Source organism: Neoarius graeffei, chromosome 3 (assembly GCF_027579695.1).
Source record: "Neoarius graeffei isolate fNeoGra1 chromosome 3, fNeoGra1.pri, whole genome shotgun sequence".
NCBI classification, from domain to species: Eukaryota; Metazoa; Chordata; class Actinopteri; order Siluriformes; family Ariidae; genus Neoarius; species Neoarius graeffei.
Genome location: NC_083571.1, coordinates 40,718,443 through 40,733,135, shown reverse-complemented (window position 1 = coordinate 40,733,135; position 14,693 = coordinate 40,718,443). Strand labels below are relative to the sequence as shown.

Sequence of the window (14,693 nt, the reverse complement as noted above, 5' to 3'; positions counted from 1 at the left end):
AATCACTGTAGCAGAAGAGAAATATTATCTTAGAAATAAAAACTCAAACGATTAAAAAACAAAACAAAAAAAATAAAATTAAAATCCTATTGTTACTTACTGGACGTGTCCTTAATATAAGCTAGCAAGTGACAAATGCATAGCACTCAGACAAAGAATGTAACACATACACTCCCCATGGTAAAGAAAAAGCACAGGAGGATAAAACAGGAGTCCATTACATCTTTTAAGGATGGACAAACTGTAGCTGCAACTGTATCTACATGAGGTTTGGTATGCGCACAAAGGAGAGTACAGAAAAAAAGAACAGAAGTGACATGGCATGAAGGTATTTATTTCAAATGTCACTGCCAATCCATAACTTTGTGGAAGATCTTGGCATGCATGATTGAACATTGGATTGAGAACATCCAGGTGTAGGACACTACCCCTGCTGCTTAGAAGGGGTGAAATAAAACTCATCTGACTCAGAGACAATAATGCATGAACAAATGTTTCAGTTTAGATGCTGAACTGGAATCAAGAATTAACAGGAATTAATGAGCAAGTAAAGCCTACACCAAACATGGTAAACACACACAGTGCAGCACAAGCACTGATTTGCTTCCCACACACTCCTGTTTCTTTTATTCCCATTATACCCATTTATTTAAAATTATTCTTTTATGACTTAAATTTTTCCTTCTCAGTGTTACAAAACATTTCTCTAGTACTTAACATGCTTAAAGCATATACGCAGAATCATGGCCTCACTTTTTGTTTATAAATGCCTTGAGACCTCAAGAATGGCACAGGAATATTTTTAAGCGTTAACAATAAATCTAATATAGTAATTTTTATGATTAAAGTGATTTATATAGGTAGCGGTCTGAGTGAATGACCTTGACGTCTGTGACGTCATAGCAGGAAATCTATCGGTCTCATTGCCATTTCCGCTATACTAAAAAAACAGAGCTGACTCCAACTCCAATCCTCCATCTTGAGCCCATTTATCGCCATGCCATGTTGATGTGTTGCTGGCAGGTACAGCAACATGACAGAAGGTGGATTTACGTTGCATTCATGGCCCAAAAATGTTCAAACTGCAAAGATTTGGACGCGTTTTGCGAGAAGTTCACAGGCACATTGTGTGCCTACGAAGTGGTCTCTCCTGTGTTCTGCACATTTTACTGAAGACTTGTACGAGACTTCTGATCTATTGAGGAGCGTTGGCTATAAGCCCATATTGAAAGAGGGTGCAGTCCCAACAATTAAAGGAAAATAAAACTATAAGAAAAGGAAAGCAAGTTCAGATACACCAGTTCTCCCGGAGTGTGAGCCGAGGGTTGTTGCTAAAACCCAGGATGGAACGGGACATATCACTCAGGCAGCGACCTCCCCGCGGTTGTTGCTAAAACTGGTGACGTCCTGTCCTGGGTTTTAGTAATTGCCTGAGCTGAGCAGTAATGGTGGAGTACTCAGTATGGAGAAAACGGAGAATGAGTGGACCAGCCATCTGATTTCTCCACTGGATATACTTGCCTCAGCAGCAGTATCTCGCCCTTACGTGGAAGAAGCAAATGAACGGAGAACTGAATGAATAATGGAAAGTCAGATTGTTTCAAAAACAATTGGCCACAAGGTCGGCCGTCAAGAAGCGAGAACACAGACGGGTAAGATGCGACTCTCATTTGGATACAAAACAACAACACTCGTTGTTTACCTGCATTTAGATTAATACATGTAACTTGTATTGTGCCTAAATTACTGGTATAAGATTATTTAATTTGCTTCAGAATGTGATTGTCTCAGTTCATTTGTTTATTTAATTAGCCTTTTACGTTTTATCAGTGAAAATGCATGCATGTACATGTATGTTGCATAAGTTATAACACCTATCCTATTTTAATGAGAGTCAACCCACAATCAATGAAGTCAAATCAGTCTTAGTTGAGCAAGTTGGTAATGGTATTTCTTACTTTCACCATGAATTTTTATTTATATGACTTTGGTATATAGCTGTAAAAGGCCTCGGCCTTAAAACCGGTTACTGCTGCGACGTCACGCACTCAGGGCTGGCTGGCTCAGCGGGGCAGCTCAAATGCCAACTTTGCGGTTGATTTTAAGTCTCAAAAACATTTTTTAAAATTCCCATTTATGCAGCATACAAGAGTCAAGGATGGAGATACTATCCACTCAGAAATTTATTTTAAAATAAAGGTTCTGCATATATCCTTTAAGTTCAAAGGTGCCTTATTATCATCAGCTAAGGGCATTTATACTTTTCATTGAAATACATTTGGACAGGTCATGCACAGCAAATCCAACTAAAAAAAAAAAAATCCAGAGACTGCTTATTTCTGAGTACGTAGAATAATATGTACTTATAAAAATCAACTCACCGCTTAAAGCACCAACTGCTCCATAATCTAATGATTTTCCCTCCATGATGCTGGCATCACATTCAATATCCCCAACCAGGTTCAAATTGGAGCCTGTACCAGCATTGGTGAATGGTGAATCCTGTAAACAAAAGACAGTACTAAAGATAACCTTATGCTTGTCCAGATTTTGCATTCCCTGCATGGATTACCTTTTTGATGTTATACATCAATTGCACACAGTGAAGGCATTTTGTCTTGCACCATTTGTAATTTGCCCCTTAAGAATGTCTATATAGCTAGAGACTTTCGAGGTACATTGTGAGAATACAGGGCCCTCAATAATTATCCAGAATAACACTTGGAATAAGTGATAGCTTGAGCTCAAACATCGAGAGAGAGAGCATGTTTTTCTATGAAAAACTAGTTTCTAAATTATCAATACACTTGCAATTACAGCTGAGTATACAGTGCATTATTATTTTTATTATTATACCAGTACTGATTCACATAAAGGTATGCATTTTGCAATACTTGTACAAAATACTGAGATATTCTTTCCCACCAAAACCAGATGACCATAAATGTCATTTTTGCTGATATAATCAAACATTTTGTATTCTACGAAATATGTTATGGTTCTAGCTATTTAGGTATATTGTGACAAATTGTATTTCCCACAACGGTCACTTCACAATTAACTGGACCATGTGCGTCTGTACTGTATGTGCAAAACTCACTTGTATCCTGTTTATCAGCCAGTGCACTGCTTCAGTTACTACATTGCACAGTACTACCCAACTTCTATTTACGTGAACTGATAACACTGCAGGGATTTTAATGCCTGAAAAATACCAAATCCAGGCACAGCAAAAAATGGCATTTGCCCTTATTCTTTAAAGTGGCATAAAAGCTTGCACAGAATGGCCTACAAGCTCCTTACCTGCGTGGGAGCCTGGGAAACCCTTCACAAAATTCTGAGAACTACAGGTATTTTGGAACTGAATTTTTTTTTCCTTTGGACATAAGCACAAATAAAGTTAGCATTTTACAGTCTACTAAATCCTAAAAGTAAAAACTGGAAACATTTGTGCATTTAAGAATTCTATTCTGACTCTAATAAAAGATACTGCCACATTCAAGTTCATAAATGAAATATAAACATAAAATGACAATGAAAACTGTCTTCCTTTATAGCAACATTTATTTATAGCCTAGAAGACCAACAGGTAATTCAGACCCAAACTTTTATTATTCATTTCATGTTTAAGAATAAAAATAATACCCTTAAGTTCTCTTTTCTAATTGCCCTTAAAAAAGGGCAAATACCCTTCACAGATTTATTATAATCCATTATATTTATATAAGAAACTAAATTTGGAGTCCTCAGCAAGTTTGATGTCTATCAGAATTAGTATTGATAGAGGTGGATGAATAGAGGTAATCGCAAGAAGAATGTTTATTAAAAAAAACAACAACATGTAGGCAGACAAATCCAATTAGTCCGGCAAAGGCAAAGCTGTAAACAGGCAAGGGTCATAGGAGGTGCAAACAGAGAATAGGTGAAAGGCAGAGTAAAAACAAACAGAATAAAGTCAGGAGCCAGAGTAACTAAACAGAGAATCAAGGCGTGGTACAGACAATTGTACTGCACATATACTTTGCCAAGTCTGTGAGAATTCAGTGTCCTTATAAGCTCATGCTGACTGTGCTCTAATCCAGAACAGGTGCATGTAATTAGTCCTAGTGGCGTGCGCAGCACACTCAACGTGTGTGGACGAGAGCCAAGCTTGAATGCATGCAGACAAGACAGACCTCCCCCCAAAAACCTCCTTAGTCAGCCCCAGGGGTGAGGCCCTAGCGCTAGACGAAGTCTCCACAGAGCTCTGCTCTAGCTTAGGGAGGACGTGGCACTGGAACATGGGCTTGGGAGGAGGTTTGGGTTCTGGCTGGGCCTTGATTGGGGACAAGGACACAGGTGGAGACTTTGGTTCAGGCTTGGACTCTAACTGGGTCAGGGATGCAGGTCGAGGCTCAGGCATGGCTCCAGGCATGAACATGAGCCCAGGCATAGGCCCAGATACAAGCCCTGGGCTAGACATAGACTTGGGCTCCAGACTGGACATGGATTCAGGCAAAGACATGGAATTGAACAAGGGCATGGACCCTGGTGCCAGCATGGGCATGGATTCGAACATGGGTATGGACTCAGGCATCAGCATGGGCATGGACTCAGGCATAGACCTGGGCTTGAGCATGGACCCTGGTGTTGGTATGGGCATAGACCCCTGCATCAGCATGAGTATGGATTCACATATGGATTCAGGTGTCAGCATGGGCATGGACTCAAGCGTGTCCTCTGGCTTAGACTCTGACCATGGCATGGACTTGGGTTTGGTTTGTGTGACAACGTCCTTGCTGAAGCCCAGCAATGTAGCAAAGAGCTTGTCCTCACTGAAGCCAGGCAGAGGAGCGAAGAACTCATCCTCCCTGAAGCCTGGAGCAAAAGCCTCCCCATCTGCCACTGTGTCAGCCATACAGGTATCAGTCCCCACCAAATAAATAAATAAAATAGAATAAAATAAATAAATAAGGGGGGGGGGGGGGGGGGGGGGGTTGTTCGCGCTCTGCCTCCATTCAGTGTGCCTGCTCTCTTCTGCAACTTCCATTGTGTTTGGTGAAGTATTCTGTCAGTAAAGGTGAGGCGGATGAACGGAGGTAATCACAACAAGAGTTTATTTAAAGCTATACGGCTTTTCGATTTCATAAAATCAGTGAAATTTAGTTCCCTCTGAAATTTGGTCATTGTGATATGTTTATTTCTGCAATATCCCTAAATAAATAAATAAATAAATACACACCCCACCCCAGGTCATTCTGTGGCTGGGAAGTTATTTCATTTCAGGGGATTCCCAAGCAAATAATGTGCATGAAATCACTCGCTTTGCAGAGTCAAGCAGACAGAGGAAGTCTGGTGTGCGCATGTGCAGGTTTACCTGCTTTCTCTTCTTTTCCTTCTTCTTTTGAGTTTTATGGCAGCTGGCATCCAGTGTTGCATTACTGCTGTCTACAGGTTCACCTTGACCATGCACTGACCGTTAAATTATTCTGTCGCAAAACGGACAGCTGATCACACCGAGGTGCTCCCTGACAGCCGATATTTATTAGTTTGGTCCTGCATTTCCTTTCCTTCGCAACATAACATCTTTTCTTCTCGCTTTCGGTTACTGTAGCTGGTCTTTCACGTTTCATTCGTGTCCTCCATTGTTCTCTCCTGTTTCAAATTTATATCCCGCAATGCCTTGCGTGAACAGGGAAAGCCTACCGCATGATGCATGACGTATTATCTTGAATTGGATCACGGTGAAGCAAGAAAAAATAGCAGAGAATTTAGGGCCACGTGGCTCTAAATTTATTAACTGTATCAAAAAAACCTAAAAAAAATTGGAAGTCTGTGATTCGAATTCAGTAGCTTTCAGCCCACTAAACAAAAATAATTGGGTGTCAGGGAAAATTCTTTTTATGACCTAAACTTGAAAATTCTGAAAGGCAGTCTGCCTTTATTTAAAAAAAACAAAACACAAAAAAACACCCCATGCAGGCAGACAGATCCAACTTGTCAGGTAAAGGCAAAAGTTGTAAACAGGCAAGGGTCATACGAGGCACAAACAGTATCAGAGAATAGGCGAAAGACAGAGTGAAAAAGAGAATAAAGTCAGGAGCCAGAGTAATTAACAGAGAATCAAGGTTTGGTATAGACAGACAATATGTACATAGTACATACTTCGCCAAGCCCGTGAGAGTTCAGCATCCTTATAAGCGCACACTGATTGCGCTCTAATCTGGGATAGGTACATGTAATTCGTCCAAATGGTGTGTGCAGCATGCTCCGTGTGCATGGACAAGAGTCAAGCTTGAGCGCACGCAGATGTGACAATGATATCTATTTTGTCTCATCTCATTATCTCTAGTCGCTTTATCCTGTTCTACAGGGTCGCAGGCAAGCTGGAGCCTATCCCAGCTGACTATGGGCGAAAGGCGGGGTACACCCTGGACAAGTCGCCAGGTCATCACAGGGCTGACACAGACACCCATTCACACTCACATTCACATCTACGGTCAATTTAGAGTTGCCAGTTAACCTAACCTGCATGTCTTTGGACTGTGGGGGAAATCAGAGCACCCGGAGGAAACCCACACGGACACGGGGAGAACATGCAAACTCCACACAGAAAAGCCCTCGCCGGTCACAGGGCTCGAACCTGGACCTTCTCGCTGTGAGGCGACAGCGCTAACCACTACACCACAACCCCGATTCCAAAAAAGTTGGGACAAAGTACAAATTGTAAATAAAAACGGAATGCAATGATGTGGAAGTTTCAAAATTCCATATTTTATTCAGAATAGAACATAGATGACATATCAAATGTTTAAACTGAGAAAATGCATCATTTAAAGAGAAAAATTAGGTGATTTTAAATTTCATGACAACACCACATCTCAAAAAAAGTTGGGACAAGGCCATGTTTACCACTGTGAGACATCCCCTTTTCTCTTTACAACAGTCTGTAAACGTCTGGGGACTGAGGAGACAAGTTGCTCAAGCTTAGAGATAGGAATGTTAACCCATTCTTGTCTAACGTAGGATTCTAGTTGCTCAACTGCCTTAGGTCTTTTTTGTCGTATCTTCCGTTTTATGATGCACCAAATGTTTTCTATGGGTGAAAGATCTGGACTGCAGGCTGGCCAGTTCAGTACCCAGACCCTTCTTCTACGCAGCCATGATGCTGTAATTGATGCAGTATGTGGTTTGGCATTGTCATGTTGGAAAATGCAAAGTCTTCCCTGAAAGAGACGTTGTCTAGATGGGAGCACATGTTGCTCTAGAACCTGGATATACCTTTCAGCATTGATGGTGTCTTTCCAGATGTGTAAGCTGCCCATGCCACACACACTAATGCAACCCCATACCATCAGAGATGCAGGCTTCTGAACTGAGCACTGATAACTTGGGTCGTCCTTCTCCTCTCTAGTCCGAATGACACGGCGTCCCTGATTTCCATAAAGAACTTCAACTTTTGATTCGTCTGACCACAGAACAGTTTTCCACTTTGCCACAGTCCATTTTAAATGAGCCTTGGCCCAGAGAAGACGTCTGCGCTTCTGGATCATGTTTAGATACGGCTTCTTCTTTGAATTACACAGTTTTAGCTGGCAACGGCGGATGGCACGGTGAATTGTGTTCACAGATAAATGTTCTCTGGAAATATTCCTGAGCCCATTTTGTGATTTCCAATACAGAAGCATGCCTGTATGTGATGCAGTGCCGTCTAAGGGCCCAAAGATCATGGGCACCCAGTATGGTTTTCCGGCCTTGACCCTTACGCACAGAGATTCTTCCAGATTCTCTGAATCTTTTGATGATATTATGCACTGTAGATGATATGTTCAAACTCCTTTCTGATATTACTCCACTATTTGTCGGCGCAGAATTAGGGGGATTGGTGATTCTCTTCCCATCTTTACTTCTGAGTGCTGCTGCCACTCCAAGATGCTCTTTTTATACCCAGTCATGTTAATGACCTATTGCCAATTGACCTAATGAGTTGCAATTTGGTCCTCCAGCTGTTCCTTTTTTCTACCTTTAACTTTTCCAGCCTCTTATTGCCCCTGTCCCAACTTTTTTGAGATGTGTTGCTGTCATGAAATTTCAAATGAGCCAATATTTGGCATGAAATTTCAAAAATGTCTCACTTTTGACATCTGATATGTTGTCTATGTTCTATTGTGAATACAATATCAGTTTTTGAGATTTGTAAATTATTGTATTCCATTTTTATTTACAATTTGTACTTTGTTCCAACTTTTTTGGAATCGGGGTTGTATTTAATATTTATTAAACTACAACCCAGATTCCAAAAAAGTTGGGATGCTGTGTAAACTGTAAACAACAATGAGATGATTTGCAAAATCATGGAAGCCCTATATTTCAGTGAAAACAGTACAAAGACATCAAATGTTGAAACTTTAATATATGATCATTTTGAATTTAGTGCCAGCAAAAGGTTTCAAAAAAAGTTGGGACAGGAGCAATAAAAAACTGGAAAAGTTGTGTAATAATAATAATAATAATAATAATAGGCAACAGGTGAGTAATATGACTGGATATAAAAAAAAGAGCACCCTATAGTGTCAGAGTCTCTCAGAACTAACGATGTGGAGGGGTTCACTACTCTGTGAAAGACTGTGTGAGCAAATAGTGCAACAATTTAGGAATAATGTTCCTCAGTGTAAAATTGGCAAGAATTTGGGCATCACATCAACAACAGTACATAATAATATTAAAAGATTCAGAAAATCCAGAGAAATCTCTATACACAAAGGACAAGGCCCAAAAACAATATTGAAATGCCCATGATCTTCAGGCCCTCAGACAGCACTGCATTAAAAACAGACACGATTCTGGAGTGGAAATCATTGCATGGGCCCAGGAACACTTCCAAAAACTCTGTGAACACGGTTCATCACTGCATCCACAAACACAAGTTAAAACCATGTATAAACAATATGCAGAAACACCACTGCCTTCTCTGGGCCTGAGCTCATTTACAATGGACTGAGGTGAAGTGGAAAACTGTTCTGTGGTCCAATGATTCAAAATTCTTTTTGGAAAATCATGGACACTGCATCCTCTGAGCTAAAGAAAAAGGGATAATTCAGGATATTAACACCCTGTTCAAAATCCAGCATCTATGATGGTATGGAGGTGCATTAGTACACATGACATGGCTAGCTTGCGTATCTGGGAAGACACCATTAACGCCGAAGGATGTACCGTATACAGGTTTTGGGGTAAAAAGAGTCCAGATGTGAAACTGGCCTCCCCGCAGACCTGTCACCAACTAAAAGCATTTGGTGCACTACAAAGCACAAAATATGATAAAGGTGACCCCAAACTGTTGAGCAACTGAAATTGTACATCAGGCAAGAATGGGACATCATCTCACTTTCAAAACTACAGTAACGGGTCTACTCAGTTCCCAAATTTTTCTAGAGGATTTTTAAAAAGATGATGTAACACAGTGGTAGACATGTCCCTGTTCCAGCTTTTTTGAAACGTGTTGCTGGCATCAAATTCAAAATCAGTATATATTTTTCCAAAAACAATAAAATTCCTCAGTTTGAACATCTGATATGTTGTACAATTTTCTATGAAATATAGGGCTTCCATGATTTGCAAATCACATTCTGATTTTATTTACAGTTTATACAGTGTCCCAACTTTTTTTTGGAAATGAGGTTGTATATTGATTTCCGGAGAAATATCATTAAGTAACATTCAGCAAAGATTCTACGTTTATAATGGAAAACAAAAGGGCTAATCACAATTTGCCATCTATACAGTGTAAGCAATGGCATGTGTACTGAAGATAAATTGCCAACTACTTAGACTGTGTAATTAGTCTTGCATGCATTTTGCTGTGGCACATGACCAGCAACACTTATCAAAGCAAAATATTCATTGTGCAAGGAAGGCACAATTACAACCCCTGGCAAAAAATATGGTATCACTACTCTTGGAGGATGTTCATTCAGCTTTTTTACTTTGTAGCGCAAAAAAAAAAAAAAAACAACTTTTGTTTAACTGCAAAACATTCTGGCTTTGTAAAACATACCTCAAGCAAATTATATTAAATTGTTGTAGTTAATGGCATATTTTTTCCCTGATCAAGTAGAGGGGAAAAATTGATGGAATCACCTTTCAATTAGCATTTCTAAAACAAATACCTTCTTTTTCTTTAGTGTTCTGCCTGGTCCGCTCTGACGGCTTCAGCCATCAAAAGTTTCTCGACAAGAATTACAGTAGTGGTTTCCTGTTGCCTTCTACTGGATTATTATAGAAGTTATCTCCTCTCAACCATTCACACACACACACACACACACACACACACACACACACACACACACACACACACACACTCATACCTGTGGACAATTTAGAGTAACCAGTTAACCTAACCGCATGTATTTGGACTGTGGGGGAAACCAGAGCACCCAGAGGAAACCCACGCAGACCCGGGGAGAACATGCAAACTCCACACAAAAAGCTCCCCCCGTCAGCCACTGGGCTCAAATCCAGAACCTTCTTGCTGTGAGGAAACAGTGCTAACCACGACACCACCGTGCCGCCCAAAACAAATACCTGCACAAGTCTAAATATGCAACTTAGGGCGTATTCACACCTACATTGTTTGGTCCGGACCAAACGACCAAACGAACCAAATTTCCCTTGGTCCGGACCTTTTGGGTTGGTCTGAATACAAACCACCGAACTCTGGTCCGGACCAAACAAGCGGACCGAGACCGAGCTGCAAGGTCGGACTCGGTCCGGACCAAAGGAACCCTGGTGCGGATCTTTTGGAGGTGTGAAAGCAGACCAGACCTATTCCAACAGTTTTGCTTTTTTGTACCTCGGGAGCTTCCGTCGTTTGTCGAGCATTATAGGAAACAGAGTCTTGACACTCCACCGCAAAGTGCTAACACTGTTTCGGTTGTCAAGGGAACCTTACAACAGTCGTTCAGTCATTCAGACCAGTGGTAGGCTAGACTACAGAGTACAAAAAATGAGTAGGGGGCAAACGTGGGCTGAGGAAGAAATGCGTACCCTTGTGGATATATGGGCAGATGTCCACATATCTGAGCTTTTGGAGAGAACACACAAAAATACCGACGTGTTTGCTGTATTCAGTGAGAAAATGAAGGAGAAGGGGTTCACGCGCTCCCTAGAACAGCGCTTTGTGCGCGTGTCGTCTCTGACCAATAGCTGAACGACCTCAGGGCGCGTGGCTTTGTTGACAGATTTTGGTCCGCTTACTAAAATGTACCGTGTGAAAGCGAACCGCATCAAAATGAAAAAATAAAAAAAAGACATTTGGTTCGGACCAAAGCAAGTGAACTATCGAACTATCCTGGTCTGAATACACCCTGAGTCTGCAGGAAAAAGAGAGTGCTCGCAGACCTTAACTAGCTGTTGCACCTCTCTGATTGAAAGGAAGCATGGCCCCAGAAAGAGAGCTGTCAGTTGAAACAAGGGAAAGAATTATAAAACTCCTTCAAAAAGGTAATTCAACGCGGAGTATGGCAAAAGATGTTGGTTGTTCCCAGTCATTTGTGTGTAAAATTTGGAGCAAGTAAACAAAATAGGAAGGTTGTAAAAGGAAAACATATGGGTAGACCACAGAAGACACACATCAAAGAGTCAGGACAGAAAACTCAAAGCAATATGCTATGAAAACAGAAAACGCACAACAAAACAAATGTTTATGACAGAACTGTAAAAAAATTGGATTTACATACTGAAAAGCCAAACAAGAAGTTGTTTGAGGTATGTTTTACAAAGCCAGAGTGTTCAGCTGTTAAAGAAAAAATTGTTTTGTGTCATAACTGAATTGTTTTTTGCTACAAAGTTAAAAAAAAAAAAAACACCTGAATTAACATCCTCCAAGAATAGTAATTCCATATTTTTTTTTGCCAGGGGTTGTAGCTAGCAAGCTAACTAACATCTTTAGGCAGACTGAATGACTGTACCACAGTATGTGTTAAACTGGTTCCTTATTTGCCTTATGAGATCTTTAAAGAAAGTCTAGGCAAGGATGTTTTGCCGAATTTTTTTCTTTTTTAACATGCTGTCAAATTCTATTACAGTATAGACCAAAAAACCCAATCTGGGTCAAAGCACATTTTTTTATTGACCAGTTTTCTTGTATTATTACACATTTATATGGTACAGGTCATATGTATGCCTCAATTTTCCCCTCAGCTACATTTCATTTTCATGACTCATGCCCCAATTTATGCAGTTGTTTTTATGTTTGCAGTGAATTGATGCAAGTTTCTGTGCTTTTGTTGAGGCTGCTGCAAATAAAAGACATATGGAAGTGTGCTGTGTAAAGCAAGGCAGCAAGAAAACTGTCCCATTTTCCAACCTCACCTGTAATTAGTCACATTTGACACCACATACAGTACACGTGTGCACACTCACTCAACTGAACACAATTCTACTCCCTTTGCAGCCTTTGCACAATCTTTGTGAACATTTACAGAATTTTATTAATATATTGCTACATCTTTTTGCACAACCTGCTACATATGGCGCTTTATTTATACTAGGAACTGCGTACCCACGTCCTGCCTTTATTGAACCTGTCTTCCGATGTTTGCACGTTTTGCAAATGTGCACTTTGTGTAGTTCTGTTGCGTTTTATGTAGCACCATGATTCAGGAGAAAAAACAGTTTTATTTCACGGTGTACTATACCAGTTTTATATGGTTGAAATGACAAAGCCACTTGACTGTATGTAGCTTTATTGATAAATGTCGGCAAGCCAAGTTTTCATCCTGAACAAACAAACGAGCTTTATTTTTGTCATAAAACACTGAAAGAATTTAATCAAACACTGAAAAACATACTCCCAAAATTACTAAAATTGCATCTGGTCTGTTTTAGTGTTGTGAAGAGGTTGATGAGCTCAAAAATGTGCAATGATATTCAAGCGTCTGACTTTGAACAGCCCTGGTGGGTGGTTCATTGGTCCAATAGCCAGGGCAGAGGTCCATTACAACAACTGAAGGACTTATAAGTTAATAAAAATCCACATCTGTAAATGCTAGTCGGAATGCATACTGAAACTATACCCACTGCCAACATTTTAGTACAAGGTTCCCCACATGTAAAATTCTGATCATCGATATTTGCTATTTTTGTTTTACACTTATATGTTCCATACTTACCAGACACTCACACAATGAAAATAGTAAAACATACTTTACTTACAGCTGTACATCAGTGCATTTCCAAAAGTGAAACTAAATCTGCTCTTCTCCACTGCAACCCTACTCGATCTATCATTATGAACAAGCCTTGTTAATGTATGAGCGTGATTCTCCCTTGTACAAAAGTCAAAAAAGTGTGCAGCTATGCAGTTTTCAGTCTGTGTGTATTCTCCCTTGACTGAAATCCATGATTTACTATGGGTGTAAATCCCACATTTCATCACAATGCAATCCTACATCTATTATTCTGCCAATAAGTCAATGATTTTTGATACCTCAAAATTTGCAGTGATGTGATTCAGTTTGATACGTGGGTCTGCAGTCAATATGAAATATTATGAATTTTTTTTAATTTTACATAATTTTATATTTCTATGAACTCACAAAGGCAAACAAAATATAATTTGAACATCTCATATCATCTCTAGCCGCTTTATCCTGTTCTACAGGGTCGCAGGCAAGCTGGAGCCTATCCCAGCTGACTACGGGCGAAAGGCGGGGTACACCCTGGACAAGTCGCCAGGTCATCACAGGGCTGACACATAGACACAGACAACCATTCACACTCACACCTATGGTCAATTTAGAGTCACCAGTTAACCTAACCTGCATGTCTTTGGACTGTGGGGGAAACCGGAGCACCCAGAGGAAACCCACGCAGACACGGGGAGAACATGCAAACTCCACACAGAAAGGCCCTCGCCGGCCACGGGGCTCGAACCCAGACCTTCTTGCTGTGAGGCGACAGCGCTAACCACTACACCACCATGCCACCCTAATTTGAACATTTTGGTGGTAAATGTCAGATACAGTAGTCATAATTAGTAATCACTGCGACCTGCTTTCCTTATTCTATTCCATATCTAAAGCTAAATATATAAACTTTCTTTAAAAGTGAAATGTTCAGTACTAAATTAAAACCTGTTTTAAAAGCCTAGCCTTTAAGAAAACATACTGACCCATTTGGTAGTTTGCTAACCTTAAACCAGGCTAAAAATGCCAATTTTTACATTTTGTAAATAATTCTCAGTTAGTTATCTTACCCAGACTTTGGAGATTGTATTCCCCCACATCCTGACACACAAACAACAAAATAAAACAAGTGTTGCCAAGCAAAACAAACCTTACCCGGTAGCACTTATTTGTTTAAGTGCAACTAAAGAGCTCTTCAGAGGAGCTAAGATTTCCTTACATATATAATTATGTAGTAAATCTGTAATAACTATGATTTTGACCTTTTTGGTGACCTTGACTGGGTGACCCTCAAAATGGAGGTTCTATTTGAGACCAATGTCCATCTATCCTGAAAGTTTCATGAAGGTTGGTCCAGCTGTTTTCCCATAATGTTGCTAAGAAACAAAAAACAAGGTCACTCAAAGTAAAAAGTCATGTGCCAAATGAAAGCCCATATATGACTTCCTGTGTGTCAATAATATTAAGCATCTCTCTATCTTGAACCATTTCCCAGTGATGAGCCTCTGAAAACCCGTGACCTTGAGT

General features: G+C 40.2%; 1 protein-coding gene across 8 annotated transcripts in view; it reads right to left on the bottom strand.

Annotated features, from left to right (window-relative positions):
- tasp1 (taspase, threonine aspartase, 1) overlaps nucleotides 1-14,693 on the bottom strand; it is a 179,698-nt gene that overhangs the window by 89,453 nt on the left and 75,552 nt on the right. For all 8 annotated transcript variants that reach the window (XM_060916843.1, XM_060916841.1, XM_060916842.1 and 5 more), the window contains exon 5: nucleotides 2,382-2,502. In XM_060916843.1, coding sequence (XP_060772826.1) covers nucleotides 2,382-2,502 — 121 coding nt within the window. The remainder of the gene's footprint in view (nucleotides 1-2,381; nucleotides 2,503-14,693) is intronic.